Below are 19,299 nucleotides of genomic sequence, written 5' to 3' on the forward strand. Positions count from 1 at the left end.
GCATATCATATATGCTCATATATATATATATATATAAGTCTTTATGTAGCATACCAGTAAGAACAACCCATGTTTGTAAATTAATTTTATAATCTGAGCCCTTACTGTTCAAATGTAAGGGCTCAGTTTAGAGTTCATGAACTCTAAACGTATTATGAAAAATATTTGCACAAAATAAATTATAAAAAAAATTGTTTCTTCACTCTTAGGAATGTATAATAATACTTTACCATTTTAGGCAGCAGATCCTGCCCATTATTCCTAAATGGAGAATTGCTGCATGCATGTTGACAGTGGTTGAACTTGCTACTTTTATCACTGCTTTTTTTTCCCCAGTTAATGTTATCTGGATATTTGGTTGCGCTATTTACATCTGCTGATTTTTTATTTTTTTTTTATCTCCAAAGCAACATATCTAAATTTCCCTGGACAGATTAGGAGGTGGGAGTTACTAATGTTTTTCCATCCAGACAACAAAGCTATGGATTTGTTGCAATATATTCTGATACAGCGGTGAATTCCAGTTTCAACAGGTATATTTTAAAGATGAAAATCAGTTTAAGCTACATCTAAAAGGTTTGTCGAAATTCAGGCAAGGTTTTTATGTCACATATAAAACTCAAGGCCCTGGCTGGGAGTGAAATCTGGGCTACCATAACCCTATATGGTAGAATTTGTTAAAACTTAATGAAATATATTTGTCCTTTGATGTTTGTTACTCACAAACGAACGAGGTAATTAGTCCAAGTTTGTCGTTTATTGAATGTTCAGAAACTACAGCGGGTGTAATGAGCCACAGCAAAGGTAAACAAAGGTAAAACAACCCGAACAGTAGATCAACTCAAAATCGCTCCTACCTTTCTACTCTCCTCTCTTTGAGTTTAAGCACACCCGTTGCCGTGGCAACCGCCTGCGCCCAGCAAGCCGAGCAGAGATTACGTTAAAAACACAACATTCAGTCCGTTACGATATCAGGTTTCCAGGCTTAATATTTATTTCTAGATTATTAATCAGCCTCTCATGAACACAGCGGTGGTTGAGTAGCTAATTTGAAGTCCTGCTCTGCTCGTCAGTCGGTCTTTGAGTCGCCTTTTTTCTTTCTTTGTTAATGGAACCGAAACGCATGGAATTGCACACCTTGTTGAAACAATAATTACTGAGATTATTAATTTTAACACGCTTCTGATTAAAAAAAAAAAAATTATTCTTTTTTAATGAAACTACAAACGTTTAGGATCTTAGCGAATATTTTTTTTTTTTTTGATAAGCCTGTCAGAAGAGGAAGTGCTGGTCTCGGCGTCCTGGCGGCGTTCAGTTTGTCACTTGCCGAGATCGACTCAAAACCTTTACGCGATCGACCGGTCGATTGCGATCGACGTATTATTGGACACCCCTGGTCTAAAGGAACATGTCATATCTACTACTCTATTTTTGTGGTATGCAGTTTTCATCTGCATACTGGCAAATTACATCAACGTGAAAAGATGTTCAATATTTAATTTTAACTCATCGAATGCAGAGAAAGATGTTTATTCATATTTTAACAATTTGTTAATGGGTAGTTTTATCAATGCATTCTGCCATAACACAGCCTATGAGAACATTCATGATCTGAATCTGGCCCCAAATCAAAATGAGTTTGATTCTCCTGGTCTATGTAAACATTTGGTTTAAATATTTTAGCTTTTTGACATCTAAAGCGAGTGCTTAGATGAACATTAGAAGAATTGTTTAAGCCAAGTCTTACCAGCAAAAAAGAAGAGCATCTGACCTCAAACTACTCTAAATGACTAACATCACAAATTTAGCTACAGCATATTATATSATTGGGGAGTTGATGTTAATCTTTTATTTTGTAATTTTATGTTTTTTAAGTATTTGATGTATATCTAAGACTGCTGTGTGGGAACAAAGGGGTTAATAAAGTTACAATCTGCCCAATTATATACTTTGTATTTGGATACCCAACTAATAAGACATTTTATGAGTATCAGACATATTTCTGCAATCTGTATAATTGAGATATTCTGACTGCACTGAATCATCTCTGTAATATAAGCAACACACAGAAATGCAGCCTCTATACGAGTATGAAGTTCTGACTGATGCATTCTGAACTGGTAAATTTTATTTTATAAAAACCAACAAAGTGGAAACAATACACAACTGGTAAAACTTGAACACTTATTCTCATTTTGGAYAAAATGTGTGTTATTCACACCTGTACTTCAGAAAATGCAGCTATCTTGTGATACTGATATTGCAGTTGAACTTCACCAGGTGGGATCCATAAAATTATCCTGTTTCACTCATGATCTGTCATGATTATGTCAATTAAATTTTGCAGCAATGGAATCTTAATGGTTGAAGTAGGTCACATAACTTTAAATATTTCACMACGTTTGCACAGATGAATATGGAAATGAGCAATCCAAACTTCCAATTAGCATACAATTCTAGGTTGATTATTAGAGACTCTTTTAAAATAGAAAGATAAATTAAAGAATGATTAAGCTGATTTCAACCTGCTTAAGTAATCGATTTAATAGGCAATACTTATGATAAATACATTTTAAAGGTTCAAATAGTATAAATACCACCACAGCAGATAGATTTGACACAAACTGAACTGGATAAAATTCTATCTTGGCAATAACAAACCATGATATTTTATTGATTGAATGAAGGTATCTTACCTTATTTCTAAGAGAAAACGCTGTTTGTGCTGCATAAATCAATGATAGTCCATCGTACAACGTCTCTCACACGCTGCCTYTATCTCATARATTCTTTGTTGACTCAGTGATGAGAGATGCAAAAAGCCACGGCCACTTGTTGGTGTCATAGTAACAGGGTGGAGCTTTTTATGCTTTTAAACTATTGCTTATGCTGTTGTTTTTTTTCTCCCCCTTCTCATCTTTAAGCTTTTAATCTGATTTGGACCTTTTTTTTTCTTTTAAATTATTTCATTGCAGAATAGCAAAGATCCACTTTGGTTTAATTAAAAATCAAAAGACAGTAAATTGCACCATCCACATCTGATGCTTTGTGAGTGAGTTGAGGTCACCCTGATGTTATCACACTTCTGCCTAATGACGCCACCTAAACAAATACAAAAATTAGTTCCTCATCAGCAGACTGAGAAGCAACAAGTTCATGTTTGGTTATAATAATACTCTTTGATGCTAGTAAACAGGTATGAAGAGATGGAAGAGGCAATAWAAAGAAAAKAATTTCATTTATTAAATTAAATGCATAAATTTACTGATTACTGCCATTTATTCTTCTCACGCTTCCCTTTTATTCATTGTTTCTTCTTCTTATTGTATCCATTTTTCCCTCTGGAGTCCTCCTCCTCTTCATCCTCCTCCTCTTCCTCCTCCTCATCATCACTATAAGATTCAATGCTGCCATACTCGAAATCTTCCTCCTTCCACTCTCTTGCCAAGAGTTTCTGAAACACATCATATTCCTCAGGCGACGCCTGGGCAACATCTGCGATGAACGTCCCCTCGTCCACATTAAGGATTCTGTCCAGTTTGGGGTTAATCAAAGTAGTCTGTCCTTTCTTGTCTGGGGTCTGGTACAAGCCTCGCCGCTCCAGGAATGTATGCCGACAGCGCACGTCGTCTAGACTGAAACGAAACAACCTGCACTTCACCATCTCGGCCTGTTTGACACCCATTCTGAAGTAAACGTACTGTGGAGAGAGTATTTGAAGGATTCAGTTAGGAAGAACAAGAAACAAATAAAAAATAATAATAATCAGGGAATGCATGAAATATAACTACAGTATATAAAGTAATTCGATGAGTGTGGTACAACTCTTATTATTAATAGCTTGCTTATTTGATTATATAGTAAAAGGCTGTTATTAACCATGCAATATTGCCATGTAGAGAAGTCACTTCATAGCAATCCAAAAGCAAAGTTTTAGCCACCAGGGGGAGCACCACTGCTGCATGTCAGTGTCACACAAACAGTGGCATCAAAGATGTGGGTTAAGACAAAGTGCAACATACAGGCCTGGACAAAATTTTTTGGWACTCCTCTGTTATTGGCCAAAAAACCCTCAATGACCRCTGAAATTACTTGAAACTAACAAAAGCATTTTACTGGAAGTTAACGAGGGAGGGGACAGGTCGTAAAATCGACTTTTGAGCTTGAGTGTTGCTCTGATTCTTTCTTGCATTTTTGCGAAAAGCTTTAATCTCTTGTGGCATCCATTCACTCAGGCCTAAATGTTTGCTTTCACGAAGCGCTGTCTATTTCCACAAGGCTCCTCCTGCCACCGAGCACTTCCCCCTGCACTTCCCCACTGAGCTCCTCTGGAGCAGCAGTAGCATTTAGCAACGACCTGGTGAAACTATGCGTCTGCTGATCTTATCACACAAGCCACGTCTCAGTTCAGCACTCCTATTTTAAATGGCATAACAGAAAGAGCAGGAGCTTGTTAATGACCCAGAGGCCAATTTCAAGAGTTCAAATTATGATGTCAAATTCTTCTAAGTTATGGCTGATATGTACAATATTTTTTATAACAACTAAAGGTAACATAGTTACTTGATTATGCTATAAAATGGCACCGCAAGTCTGGAAAATACACAGTACCATCTCTTTATTATGTACAATAAAGATAACCTCTTTATTATTATGGTATTAACCAATGAAAATCAGATATTTTTTAATTGTGGTTCAACAGAATAATAATAATAAAAAAAACAATAAAACAGGCCTAGACAAAAATTATTGTAAGAAATTGAAAATGATTTCTTATTACATGTTAAACTAAAGTATGTCCTCTAATCGGTCAGTCTGCCTATTTAAAGGATGACAAGTAGCATGTCCTGTTTGGTGACATGGTTTTTACCACACCTAAAATGAACATTTTCATGTATTATTTTTGTTAGTTTCAAGTTATTTCATTGACTGTTGTGGCCTTTTTGTTCAATAACAGAGACCATTAACAAAGAGTTACCAACAGTTTTGTCTGTTGTGTACGAAAGAGGGCTGTTAAATACGTACACTAATAACCAAACTTGGACAATCTGTAAGAGGAATTGGGGTCAGGGTTGGCAGTAGGTGGGTGTGATCTTAACAGAAAGTGGGCWGCTGAAGTAAGTTCTTCTTAGAGATCTTTACAATATTAACCCCATTTGTTTCACTTCTTTACTTACTGACCTGAAACTTGTACTCTAGCTGGTCCAGGTCYTGCAACACCACTGCAGGACTATCTCTGAGGATTTCTGCCACTTGCTGGGTGGTAAACAGACACTTCTCTCTGAGGAACTGCACCACAGATTTTACAGACTTCACCGGCACGGTTAAGATCTTTGGGTAGTGGGACACGGTTCTCTGAAGACTCCCTACAGGAGAGACGAAGAGACATTTCGGTTTTATATCAGTACCAAACCTTGTAAATATATATAAGGTATGGTAATTTGATTTATATAGCACATTTTCAGCAACAAGGCAATTCAAGGTGCTTTACATAAATCTCTTGAATTTCTTCACATTTGTACCAGATTATAATCACAAACTTCAATGTAGTTTTTTTTAAAAAGATTTGATGTGATACACCATCACAACATAGTGCAAGCAGTATGTATTTATTTATTTACAGTTAAACATTTGAATATTTACCTACATTTGAAAAAATAATCTCACCTTCAACAAAACCCAGATGCCGCAGCTGGCTTATCCGCTGCTGAAGCTGCATTTCTTTGACCTTGTAGAGCTCTGGACATTTGTCCAGCAGCTTATGCACAGTGGTGGGGTTGAGCCCCAGGACAAACAGTACTGACAGCGTTGATAAGACGTGTTTGGCAGCATTCCCTCCTTTCATCCTGGACACACTGTCATACAATTGTTCTGCCTGGTACTCTGTGAATCCCATGTCAAGAAAAGATCTCAGAGACAGCTGAGGAGAGTTTCTCTTGTTGTGTTGCAATAGGGAAGAGGTCTGATCTGAAACGGAGCAAAGTAGTCTGCAGCTGAGGCTCAAAGGCAGATTAGATGTTTTAAACGTCTTAAACTGGACTGGGATGGAAGTGTAGGAGGGAACATAGTTTAGTTTTTGTCGAAGAACCTGTGGAGGAAAAATAAAACGTGCGAAGGTTATAGCAATTTCATTAGCTGCATGTCGGAGCTTCAAGGACTTTTTAACAATACTTCTGAGTTATTTGGATCAATTAATMACATACTCCAAAATTCAACTATATTCAAATTAAATTAAAGTACATAATGTCAAAAAGCATTTCAACTCACCTGCAGCACAACACGGGTCCCCATGGTGGTACGTTGTTCTWAGTCGTCCGACTGGAAATCTAGTGCCCAGGCAACGTTCCGGTGAGTTAGTTCACATTGTGCAATAATTGGATTCTTTAGTGCACAACCTGCACTCAAGAACCGGGGTTCTTCTAAAATTAAAATACAGAATTAATAGGGAATCYGTGGATAATGAAGAACAAATCTTCTTTAAAAAAGTGTTGTGTTTGGTGTGTGTTGTAAGTTCRAAGTTCAGCTTGGTACTTGCTTTGATGGAGAGTACTTCAGGGGGCAAATGGATGATGGGCATAATAGGATAAATTRAGGATGTTTTATGTCTTTTGCAGGCAACGGGAGGTATAGCTCCATGATGGACTGTCAACCTACCCATGGTGCACCCTGTCTATTGTCCATTGACTGCTGGAGAAAGGTACCGGMCTCTTACAACCCTTTTAAAGGGGTATAGACAACTGATGAATGGATGGATGGGAAGTGTAGGTGTTATCCAAGGTGAGTTGTTGCCAAGTACTGTTCTTTTAGCAAATGCCAAACTTGCACTCATCAATTAAATAGCTAAATAGATGAGCATCATTCTAGAGAACATATCTCCACTTCTCTATAGTCCAGTGGCTATGCACTTTATGTATCACTGCTTCTGAGACTTTGCATTGTACCTGGTGACAAGACTTGGATGCAGCTGCTTGGCCGTTAAAACKTATTCCACAAAGTAATCTACACATTTTTCCTGAGCCAGTTTGATGAACTTTGGCCTCTAGAGCTCAACATTCCTGAGCTTCTGTTGCTCCCATTGCTTCTGGTTTGTTATTATGCYGCCAGTGGTTGACTGAGTAATATGTAATAGACAAATTTTCAACCTAACTTTTTTGCACATTTGGTATGCTATCACAGCTGGAATTCCCTGAACTACTGAAAGTGACATTTCTTTGTAGCAGCGTTTTGCATGGGTGAAAAAATAYCTATGGTAATTATAGTGTAWAAGTTACAGGTTTGCAAATTATATTTAATCACTACACCCAGAAAAACTCTGTTTCTGATTATGAAACAGCTGTTTTATGATTGTTCAGTGTCCTACACTTCAGTCAATTCTGATTCACTTTACAACTTCAATTACATTTAATATTGTTTGGTATTTTTACAAAATTCTGTTAGTTATTGAAATAAACATGATGGATTTGTTAAGAATTATGAGACGTCTAAGGCACACTTCAGGCAATTTCCGAAAAATCAGAAGGAACGTGTTTTATGGAAAAACATTTATTGATGCTTAAAAATAAATATAAAAAGTGTTTATATGTTTTATGCAATTAAAATATCTAAACATCAAGTGCCCAGCTCCATGTAAAATTCTGATTAAAAACTTGCAATTCAAAAAATAAATTAATGAAAAAAATAGAAAACTAGGAAACGATCCACACAATGTTACATGTATTTCTTTGCAAACAGGACAAAAAATACATATATATATATATCTAAACCAATTTTGGACTATGAAATCAAATAAGTCAAAGAAGGTTTGACTTCTTTTGTTTATATCTTCTTCCCCATAATGGATCATAAAATATCACTGGAGGAAAATTGCGATGAGCCAATGATTAAAAGAATTTGTTTACTAAAAAAGCCTCTAAAAAAACCTTAAAATTTGGTCTCCTGTACAAAATAGATTTCCCTTCTAAAAGCTCATCTTTTCTTGATTTGTAACTTAAATCTTCATATTACAAAATGCCAGACAGACTGTTAAGATTTCTACTGCTTCAAATTTAGTCTTCAATCCCCAAAAAGGTATTTTTGGAGTTCAGTTTCCAGAGCTGCCATTGACTGATTCTCATCCTCATCTTCCTCCGACAGAGTCTCATCGCCACAATCTGGGAACAAGCTCCGTCCCGCATATGCAGTGGGACTTGGCTCCTGATTCTGTGGCGAACCTGGTAGAAGAAGAGAATGACTCTGTACATTAGAGGTCAGCAGATCATTGTAAGTCTACGCTTGATGCCGAGGAGTACTTACAGAGGCTCCGAGATGCAGGAACCACCTCAGTCCAGCTGTATTCGGCCAGGGAAATGGGCTGGCTGATCCATGGCTGCAACAGAAGCTGGTCTAAAGTCATCCTCTTTGCGGGATTAGAGTGCAGCAGGCCTTGCAAAACACCGTGCAGCTCTGGGGCGGCAAACAGAAAATTTGCATAACTGATTTGTAAGAAGACAGAGCTGATAAACTGCGGCACAGAACATCATTGCACCTGGAGACAGGGGGAAAGGAGGCTGAAGTTTGGCATCGAGGATTTCACCCACGTCACAGAACGGGTTCTCACTGAACAGCAGGGTGTAGAGCAAAACCCCCAGAGACCACATCTCCARCTCTGGTCCCTCATAGCTGGGACARGAGCACAATCACCAGATTAGCAGTGTTTAGCTTCAGGGCTTTTAGCTGAACAAGGGGTTTTTTCTTAACACTGCATGGTTTCCATAAATCTTAACACTGCATGGTTTCCTAAATTTTGCATGCATAATGCAAAATGTTTAAAGAGAGACGATCAGGAGAACACTCCCTTTAAACCAACACATCTAATGTGTTGGTTTAGAACTTCTCTAATCAATTTGAACTTCTCTAATCAATTTGAATTACGCAAAGAAAGAGTTTTTAAGTGTTGTAGTTTAGCCAGAAGTTATATTTAATATTTAAACAAAAAATTCTTAAGCAGGAAGCACCTCAGTACACCATTTAATACACAGTTACATCATTTTTGTGGTACTTGATAGCGCTCTTAATGTGATTTCATCATTATTTTCCTGATAAAACAGTATGTTAGCTCCTACAAGGTGCTACAGAGCTCAACTTTTCAGTGGTGCTGAGAATTAAATGAGGAGTAAAATAAAACCTGTTGCAATTTTAAAGGGTTCTGTGTACCAAGTGGAATACCATTAAAATAGCTTTTCTGGATCTTATCTCGTATCACTTGCTTTGCGCTTGGGCTGCCACTTACAAATATTGTAGAAACAGTAAGCAACAGAGGCTTATTGCAGAACTAAAAAAAAAAAAAACTACTTATGGTGCCTTCAAAAAGTACTCTTACATTTCAAAAGTTTGCATTTTTCACTTTTTGTCACAGAGTGTAATGCATTTCACTGAGATTTATGCGAGCGACCAGTAAAATGCAGCAAATAATTGTGAGGTGGAAGGAAAAGAATATCTGGAGTTTAAATTTGTGTTGGGCAATATGGACTGAAAATGTGATGAAATGTTGAGGCATTTATTGCAACAATCATAACAGTGACAAATATTTTAAAACGAATCCTTCCTACCGTCTATAAATGTGTCACTGCTATAAAAAATGCCATCTAAAAATGACCAAATAAGCTCCTCTTGCACAGCAGATGCATTAAGTAATATAATTATTTTTTGATATTCATTGAATGTCTTAACAGTAGAAACAAAATGCTTCAATAGCAAAAATAACAAGCCTGCGTTAAAATGGTCACATCCTTATCTTTTGTGTTCATATTTCTGCTACATTGCATTGAATAAACCTATGTTTGTGGCTCCAAAGCGTCAAATGTGAATACGTTTTGCACATTTTCATTTCATACTACTTCTCCTTGCAAAGGTGTTAAAATATTTTAAACTTTTGGCAGAACTGGAACCTATTTAAAAAGCACACATGATTTATTATTCACAAGGGTGAAACACTCACGCATTTCCCCGAAGCACCTCTGGGGAGCAGTACTCCAACGTGCCACAAAAATTATAGAACAGCTTCCCAGGAGACAGAATGGCCGCAGAGCCAAAATCTATCAATCGGATGTGAAAGCACTTATCAATGATGACGTTTTCATCTTTTATGTCTCTGTGAATGATGTTCTTTGCCCTCAAGTAGAAAACAGCTGCCACAATCTGAGGGGAAAAAAAAACAACAAAGTAGTTTGGATCAATAACACTTCATCTCACCTTCCACCATCACCATCGCTGGTCATTCTTATACCTGTCTAAAGATGTAGCTGGCCAGGGGCTCGTCCAGTCTTGGTTGCATGTCTATGAATTCAAAAAGATCCAAACCGTCTCCATGTTTCTCCATCACCATCTGGAAATAGCTTCCATTCTCAAACACCTCTGCTACCTGTAGGCAGACACACAAATACAAACACATACACCCATAAGAGGGATTGGCGAGGTTTTTTCCTTTTGCATAAAGGAACCCGATTGATTTATGTGTTCTGTGACATCAATGTTACCTTGACAATGTTATGGTGTTGAACTCTGGTCAATATGGCAATCTCCTGGCTCACTCTTCCCAACATGGGGTCATCTACCCAGCAGTCGCTCATTATTCTTGATTTGCTAATAAACTTCACAATTACCTGGAAATTTTTCATATAGGAAAAAAAAAAATCTACATATAGATTTATGATTATGTAGGATTATGTCGTATTTACCATAGTTCTACATAAAACAAAAGGCTCATACTTCTTGTCCATCGCAACGTCTTATTGCCTTCCAGACAAACCCAAATGCTCCTTTCCCCACAGATTTGATTGGCTGGTATTCTTCTTCAAACTGCCCGTCACAAGCTCGAGAATGCTCCAGATCCAGAGTGGAGCGCAGCGCTTCTCCTTGACCGGCCTCGCCAGAACTCTGATGGACCGAACACAATAAAACAAACCATGTATCAGAAAGCTCCCAGGAACTATAATGACTCCTCTTTTCCTCGTCACTCATTGTTTTCTGACAGAAGACTTTCACAAGTATGAAAAGTTTTTATAGGAAACCTATTAGCTGTATATTTTTTAAACAAGGAAATACTGAATTAATTGTTCAGCTTCACCACTTTTATTAAAAATGATTAATTTTTAAGTCTTGTTTTAACATGTGAAGTGCTCTGTGTGTGCATGGACGTACATTCTGTTTCTTTTGAGTTTTATGAATTTTAGATTTACTGTGCTTTATTTTTCTTGTGGCAAGGTACAATTTCCWTTTTATGTACATATACATGAGACAATTAAGTATTTTAGTAACTAAAATAAAACTCTCAGCTGGAACTCACCTTTCCTGGGCTAGCTCCTGAATGGTTGTGAAGTGAAGGCTCAGTTCGCAACAGCGCCCCCTGCTGGTTTGATCTTTTTATCCACACGCAGAACATGAAGCTTCCATCAGAGAGGTTAGTCCTGGAAACGTCACACTGCACATCTAGTGGAAAGGAGAGGGACAGTAAACGTTAGTCCTGCTGTTATGTTAATCATAATAAGGAAAACTGACATGCAGTGAAACTTCGTTACCAACCTACTCTTGTGCCGTCTCTGTGGTATCCACTTCCTACAAATTGTCCCTCTAGGACCTGCGTAATGTTTGAGGTCACCACTTGTCCATTCGCCGTCTGTTTTTTYGGTGTTGATGTGGCGGGCATGTCGGTCAAACTATTTGCTTGTTCTGCACTCTCTTGGCTATTGCCTTTAGGAATCAAAGAGAGCGCTCCCCACTGATCCTGCTCTTCGCTCAAACCGAGCTCGGCCTTCACCGCAGCACCGGCGGCCTCCACTTTCTGGTCTGACTTTGCCACACCTGGAGAGGGCGTCTGTAGAAGCTTGGCTGCATCACCGGCGTACTCTCGCATGCTGAGCACCTCCGCGTCATCGCTCAGATCCAGCTCCGCTAGAACGCGGGTCACAGCATCTCCGTTGGAGTCGATGTCCACAAAGCAGCTGGCTGAGTCCAACAGAGGAGCAGAATTAGACTCATTCACCGGGGCAGCATCACGACGAAGACGGCCAGAGAACTTGTCAGAGAAACCAGACGATGAYCTGAGAAATTAAATTCCAAAGCAAAGTTGTATTTTATTTTCTACCGTTCTCTTATGCGAAGAGTGGATCTTTAGGTTTTTGTAAATGCATCATTGGCACATTCTAATGACCTGCTGTCCAATGAAATGATCTCAAAGCTCGACTCTTGGAGGACCGCGGCGCGTGAGCGATGACCTTTCACCGCCTCATTACAGCTGCCACCTGCTCTCTCATCCTGTACAGGTGTGTCTGCAACATATTTCACAATATCATTAAGCTTTCACTTGTTTTCCTGAACTTTGACAAACGCTGACAAAACATGGTCAAGTAAAAAACAAAAAACAAAAAAAAAACAAAAAAAAAGCGAACTTAAATAGCACCTGGTGTAATCTTGATCGCAGGTGAAATATTCTGCTGAATCACATTGAGCAGCTGCTCGTCTCTGTTCTGGTTGGACGGCTCAGTGGAAATCAAGCAGCAGGTGTCTTCATCTGGAGTTTCCACCCAGGCGAACGTCTTAAGGAGAGCCTGGGTGGAATCTGCACAATCCAGAGTGTTACAGCCGGGAGCCGCCCGGGCTGCTTCCTCAATCAGCTCTGCGGTATCGTTGGCCCTGCAAAGACATTTTATTCACTCTGTTTATTAAGTTGAGAAAGAAGAAGAAAACTTAAGTTCAGATCTAACAAAAAAAAAAAATGTTCATACAGTGCCTTACAAATATTGATAATTCTTGGGCTTTTTTGTATTTTGTCAGGATATAAACATTGAAGTCTAGATTTAAAAGTGTAGAAAAGAAAAATTCAAAAACAAAACTTGGATCTGGTATTGATACTATATATGGATATACTTTGACAAAGGAAGTTTTAATAGAAATAAACAACTGTTTTCAGAACTGTATTTGTAACAAGCTGAAAATTGAAAGCAGTTAATAACTTTTCTTCCATTTTACATTTATGAACTGCTTTATGATCGTCAGATTAAATTTTGTAACTCTAATCCTAGTTTGTCAATATATTCTGTTCATTYATGTTGATGCCACTTGATGTTATTAGCTAGTCTGTGTAAAATTGATAGAAATCCCTTTGAAACAGCAACAATCTGCAAAATTGTGTTTTATAAAAGGAGTTATTTCCTCTATTGTTTTGGGAACCGTAGATGCAGTTGGTACATTTTTTGCTGCCATGTTTGTGGAAGAKCTTACATTTTATAAACAAAAATGTGGTCAATCTTAAGGTACTATTAGATTACCTCAACAAATGATGAAAATCAAAGTGTGATTGTAACACTTGGAAGAACTTACCACCTGCAATCATTTCACAGTAATACTGACAGACATGCCATTCATTTAGACTCAAAAACAGCAAAAACAGACTATTGTTKAAAAGATAGCAGTGACGTTATTTGTCAAATACAGACTACAAAACTATGACTTTGTGAATTACAAGTGTGCATTTAGTCCAGACTGCATAATTGTGTTATACATTTTCTTACATCTATAATTCACACAGTCTCCAGTTTAGACAAAATAAACATGCATTAAAGCAGAGAGATGTAAACAGCGTTTAAATGTGATTACTGGCCAGAGATGGTAGATATCAGGTTTGACAATAGAGGTGCTATGTGTCCAGATTCCCTGCAAAGCACATTAAATATACATGAACACCAGCACTGTTAAATGCAWGCTTGCTTCTGCATCGTTCACCCTTCCAGTATTTAGGAGAAGCCTGRCAAAAGTATTAAAAATAGTGCATCTAACTTCTTTAAACAACTSCTAAYATAGGGTCTGTTATGGTCAGTATTACACAGTGATAGCAAATATGTGACTCTGTATAATACCCACAACCAATACGTTATGCATTTGAGAAAAAAACAACTTTCATGAGTAAATAGGTATATAACATATGATAACTTACATGACCAAATGTGTGGAGGTAACTGCAGGAAGAGAGAAGGTTGACGTGGCACTGCCTTGATTCTCCAGCCTGGAGCTGGTTCCAGTAAAGATCCTGCCTCTTCCTGATGAACTTCTTTTCAGGATAGCCTGCTGCACCATTCCCATGTCTCCAGCCACCAAGGACGAAGGTTCTGAAGGAAAAAAAAAAAACACCTAACTGATCCACAGTGCAAAACATACGGCATGTAGAAATAATCCTGCCGGAAAAGGTGAAGATCAAACCAGAAATTTTCAGAAAAACAGAAGTGCTCACCATCATTTTCTGATATTTTGGAYGCAGCTGGACTTTTGTCCAGCACCATGCAAGTGTCAGAAACAGCGSCAGCCTTTTTGCCCGCGCCAGTCATCCATTCATAGAAACCGGGCATCAGAAAAGCGGCACTCTGTTGACAAAAAGGGACACAAATTAGAGCTGGTCTGAGCAGCAGCCGTGCTGGACTGGTAAGTTTGACTAACCTTTCCTAGAAGCTCATCCTTGCTGTACCCAAACAATCTGAGGGCCAGATGGTTGTGAATGCTGAAGATTGAGCCATCTGGCCACAGGACCAGAAGGCCGCTCAACGGAGCGAACGCCCAGACAGTTGCAGAGTATTCTGGCGTTGGTGTGGGAGAGGAGACGGTGTGGTCAAATCCGTCTTCTGTCAAAGATCCAAAAGAGAATAAGGTTTTATCAGGTTGGTGGTTGCAAGAATCACATGCAGTTTGTCTCACTAAAACAAAGATCTATTTATGTGCATATAAGAATAAAATAAGACAGTTTTAGTGGTTTTAATAAAAATAAATAAATAAAACTAATTGTAGCTCACAATATTTTTAAATTGGTGCTTCTGGATGGCATAGAAAAAAAATTGGATATTACTGACTTAAAACATTTTGTAACACTTCAGTGTTCATAACTTATGGATATAAATAATCAAAGAAATGCTCAACTGTCACTTATAACTTAGTTTAATTATATTTTTTGTGGAAACCTTTTATGACACCCAATTTCCATTTACTTTGATTCACTCACCCATTTGGGCCGTTTGACTCTTATGGAACATAACARAACACATCTAATCAAACCAAACTGCCWCTGAGCACCTTTGTGCTGGTAGCTATATCTATTGTAGCCATAAAAACACATTTCCCTTTAGCAGACTAATAGATTATAGAACATTAGATTGCTGGTTGTCAAATCGAGCACATAAGGGCACATCGTACAGGCAGGTACGAAACAACCAAAGATACAAATGTACAGAATGGCAAAGGTCCAAAACACTGGTCGAGGATTTGTAACCATCATTACAATGAAAAAAATAAAATAAATGCATCTTGCAACTACTATTTGTTTCTCTAGGAGTGTGCCGAATTGTTTCTGAAAGTAAAAGCTTTTTCACTTGATGCGAGACTTAAAACCCATCTCTTTCATTTTTCCTGTTATATCACGACGATAAAATTCTGGTGTTTTTAAGGCTGCAATATTTGTAAACAAATTATAGATAACCAACCTGGAGATTGCTCTTTAGTTAGAGCTTCTTCAACGTTACTATGATCTGAAAGTCTCATGTTGCTCACAGGAGAAATGAGACGGGAGCCGTCTCTTGACAAGGTGCCACCGTCGTTGTGGTGGTACTGGGGTTTCCCACACAGCGCAGCCCCCTGAAGTTTCACATAGAGAGGGACAGATGCACCTCCTGTGCTTTTCCCACACACCTTCTGAACCCTCAGCATCTGAAAGAAAGGGAGAAAATGCGGTCATAATCAGACTAATGAAATGCTAAAGCTAAAAAAAGTCTGAGGAAAACCAGCTAGGTASTGGAATTTTTATAAAAAGTGTCAGAAAAGGGAGATGTCATGAGGTAAATTGTGTCGTGCGCTTACTTTGGGCAACGCATGACTGTAGACGGGGATTTGTAAAGATGGGATTAGCTCCTTTACAGACACTCCTTTCAGCTCCTCTGGGTTGTGATATCCATGGAGACAAGCAAACGCCAAGTCACAGCTTAGGATAGAGCCCTTAAAATGACATCAAATATGCAGAAGGCATCAGATATTTATATAGACCATGAAAAGACACATAATCCTCTTTTCTGCGCTGTCTGACRTTAAATCAAAGCTATTTTTTTATGCTGAGGTCAGGTATGTTCACTAAAATKATTTCCATGTATTAAATGCCAGAATCATAATATTTACTTTCTTTAAATTCAGAGGTTTAGATACACATTCAAACAATCTGGGGAAGCCCAAATGATGATGTCATGACTTTTTTGTGAGCTTCTCATATGTTGATTCACAACATCCGAATTAAAAACTGGACGAACTCAGTCTGAGTCATTAAATCAGACTAAAAATAGAGTTCTGAATCTTTCTGTGCAGTAGAGGTATGCATCATATGAAGGTAATTTTTCCAGGGTAAATATTGGTGTACTCACATCTTGGGAGAAGGACACAAAGGAGGATATCCTCTCTACACATTCCATCATGACAAGCCGGTGGTCTTCATTTTCTGACTGCCTCTGGGTACACACCGATACTGGTACCTCTCCAGATAATGTCACAGCATCCACCTCGAAAACAAAATCACAAACATCTAAAAAGGTACACATATATTTCACCAGGAGAGTAGACAATTGTAGTTAATGGAGCACTAGATTGGTAGCAGTAGATTGGATCACAGTTGTCACACAGTATTCATGTGGTCCATATTACCACGACAAAGGACTGCCTGGTTGCAATATTTGCAATTTCTCAAGGAGCTTGCATTCAAACTCAGCTTGCCAATACTATATTTTGCCAGTTGATTCATGTGCTTGATTCAAATTTAAGTGACCGTGATGCTAAATCTCATGGGGACATTGTAAAGGCAAAACATTATTACAACATTGTGTTTTCTTCATATTATGCGGCCCAGTTGACTACGTGATGAACTATAAAACTCAGAAAACAATTTCAGTTTCATAGATTTCATACCACTTTTCCAGACACAATAGCAACAGTTCCATCTGTACGCTGATAATCTTCTTCCAGCGATTCTTCCAAAACTTGAGTCGTTTTCTTTAAGACAGAAGWCAACTTCTTTCCAACCAGATCCTCAGTGGAGCATTCAAACAGTTTGGGCGCCTGGTCATTCACTGATAAAATCTATTTAAAAAAAAGTTTAAAAAGGACATAATTAAGTGGTTAGATTCCAGATATGAAGAGCTATTCGGTAAATGTGAGTGAATGCATGTACAGTACCTCAGTTGTTTTGTGGGAGACGACAAGAACGACTTTGTTAGGGTTGATGGCAGATGGATGTCCTGACAGAGCAAAGTCTCCAGAAATAACCAGACTGATGAAGCTTTCCTCAGATTCAGTGGAAGAATTTGGAAAGGAGTCAACAGAAACTTGGGAGCCAGGAAGTAAACAATGTTTTTTTGGTGCCACTGTAGTGCAAACATCCAAAGGCTCACCTGTAACACACAGTTATCCACTTTCCAATAAGAGCGCTAATTAGAAGTGCTTCAGTTTTTGGCTTAAGTGGATTTCAAACATCCGGACTTGTCAAGATGACAGATGTAGAAATAAATCTTACCTGCGATGAAATCAGGATAATTGCGATGTTGCAAAGCAACAAAACCTTTGCAGTTGCTCGGTGTCCGAGTACCTGGGAAGGACTTATTCTCTAAATCATCCTTCAGCTGATCGCAGGAGATGTCGGGTGGCACACAAATGGTATGTCCTTTGTCTCCCAAGCTCATGCATGATCTAATATCAGTCGACATTGCTTTTCATCATCTGTGGTGGAAGTCAACAAACTGAGGAGGTTTTAAAGGACACCCGAGCAGCTGGTGAAGTAGCCTTTACACCCACATCAACTTGAGTATGGCGGCTTGTATTTCCTCGTTGTTAGGAGGCAGTTTCAGTTGGTGTTAGTTGACAAGGTAACGGAGTCTGCGCTGAGATTTCTGGCAGCTAACTCCTATGCTAATGCTACTACAAACACACCCACTGAACTCAGCTTTTGCTTGGGTTACTCGCTTCACCTGAAAAGCCGCATTCTTTAGACGAGGTTTGCGGAGTGTTGGCAAAGCGTCACGACCTTCCAGACGGTTACTCTTAGTGAAAAAACAGGCCTAGTTATTGTTACTGACAATACTAGGCCTGCTACAAGTYTGTACTCCCCCGAGTGTTATTTTTGGAAACCGCGGGTTTCAGGGAAAARACGGATACCTTTCTTCTAGCCAATCGGAGCTCCTCGTGGCTATTGCWGAAATTCTATTGGATACTTTAACCGGAAAACCCGCCTTCACGGAATCGTTCTGACAAATCAAAGCTAAAATAAAATAAAATGAAATAAAATAAAAGCAGCATGGAATTCCACAATATCTACCAGGAGTCTGGATTAAATTATGCAAATAATTATTACTTCTACCATTACTACAACTGCTGCAAATATTTCTTATTATCAGTTAGGAAAACCAATATTGTTTAGATTTCCAGAATGAGTTACACATTTTTTAATTGTCTTCAAATTTAGTGAATTACATACATCTCAAGTTTTGGTAGAATTGCCTTTTATACTGTGTGAGTTGGATCAATTCACACAASTTCAAACCAGTTTTCTGCAATATAGGCTAATTCCTTCTACAGCCCAGGGCAGAATGCCATCTCCCTCACCAAGTATTGCCACTATTTATGTCTCAAACACATGCAATAATAAATTACACTATTTGTATATAACAAATGAAGTTAATAATATAAAGATGCTGATAGACTCTTTTGTTTCTGCATTTTACCGTCAGTTTGACATTTTTAATTTTCTGAATCAAAATAGGAGGCACACGATTCTAAGCGTTTCTTTAATTTTCATGTACAAATGTGATGAACAACACCATAATACATATCTGGACAAACAGAACATAGCAAAGATGATCCCATTACATAAAACAACCATCTGGGAGAAACTAGGAAAAAAACTCTCTTTGTTCCAGGTGCAATTACTGCAAGGGTCCATATGGTGTTYTTTTWAATTTTTYCCACCACTTTGKCTCTTCATTAGCCACATGGCTTTATTTGTTATCCACAAGCTCCCCTGCAGGTGGATCATCACCCCRACTTCAATGAGACACTTTTCTATCCACARTACCRACTGAACTGAAATGAATCAGATACAATTCCTACTGACAGAAACTCTGCCAGCGTACAAACTGAAATAGGTTGAAAGGGCACAGTAGGAAAATACACTCTGCGGTGCTGTTGCATAAGTGAAAAAGAGAATAGAACAACATAACTGCTCATTAAAGAAATACATACTTATGTAACAGT

At 38.3% G+C, this 19,299-nt stretch overlaps 3 protein-coding genes across 3 annotated transcripts in view; all 3 read right to left on the reverse strand.

The window, feature by feature from the left end:
• The window catches only part of LOC103479382 (probable G-protein coupled receptor 148), a 2,283-nt gene extending 1,352 nt beyond the window's left edge, over nt 1-931 (reverse strand). Inside the window, exon 1 of the mRNA XM_008433767.1 lies at nt 858-931. The gene's annotated coding sequence lies outside the window, so the exon portion shown is untranslated. The remainder of the gene's footprint in view (nt 1-857) is intronic.
• Nucleotides 932-3,222: 2,291 nt separating this feature from the next.
• mterf4 (mitochondrial transcription termination factor 4) lies at nt 3,223-6,375 on the reverse strand. Its single transcript, XM_008433768.2, has 4 exons — nt 6,268-6,375; nt 5,668-6,088; nt 5,182-5,366; nt 3,223-3,700 (listed from the first exon to the last, which is right to left on the reverse strand). The coding sequence occupies exons 1-4, from the start codon at nt 6,289-6,291 to the stop codon at nt 3,305-3,307; spliced, it is 1,026 nt and encodes a 341-aa protein (XP_008431990.1). The 5' UTR covers nt 6,292-6,375; the 3' UTR covers nt 3,223-3,304.
• A 1,608-nt stretch (nt 6,376-7,983) lies between these two features.
• On the reverse strand, nt 7,984-18,167 carry pask (PAS domain containing serine/threonine kinase). The gene is made up of 20 exons (XM_008433769.2): nt 17,567-18,167; nt 17,230-17,444; nt 16,963-17,133; nt 16,425-16,559; nt 15,874-16,008; nt 15,501-15,723; nt 14,467-14,648; nt 14,264-14,393; nt 13,970-14,141; nt 12,437-12,669; nt 12,188-12,305; nt 11,560-12,077; nt 11,324-11,466; nt 10,747-10,914; nt 10,515-10,640; nt 10,265-10,399; nt 9,977-10,176; nt 8,525-8,658; nt 8,293-8,442; nt 7,984-8,210 (listed from the first exon to the last, which is right to left on the reverse strand). The coding sequence occupies exons 1-20, from the start codon at nt 17,754-17,756 to the stop codon at nt 8,053-8,055; spliced, it is 3,636 nt and encodes a 1,211-aa protein (XP_008431991.1). The 5' UTR covers nt 17,757-18,167; the 3' UTR covers nt 7,984-8,052.
• Between the last annotated feature and the right edge of the window lie 1,132 nt (nt 18,168-19,299).

The sequence above is a fragment of the Poecilia reticulata genome, linkage group LG17, assembly GCF_000633615.1.
Source record: "Poecilia reticulata strain Guanapo linkage group LG17, Guppy_female_1.0+MT, whole genome shotgun sequence".
In the NCBI taxonomy this organism is placed as follows: domain Eukaryota; kingdom Metazoa; phylum Chordata; class Actinopteri; order Cyprinodontiformes; family Poeciliidae; genus Poecilia; species Poecilia reticulata.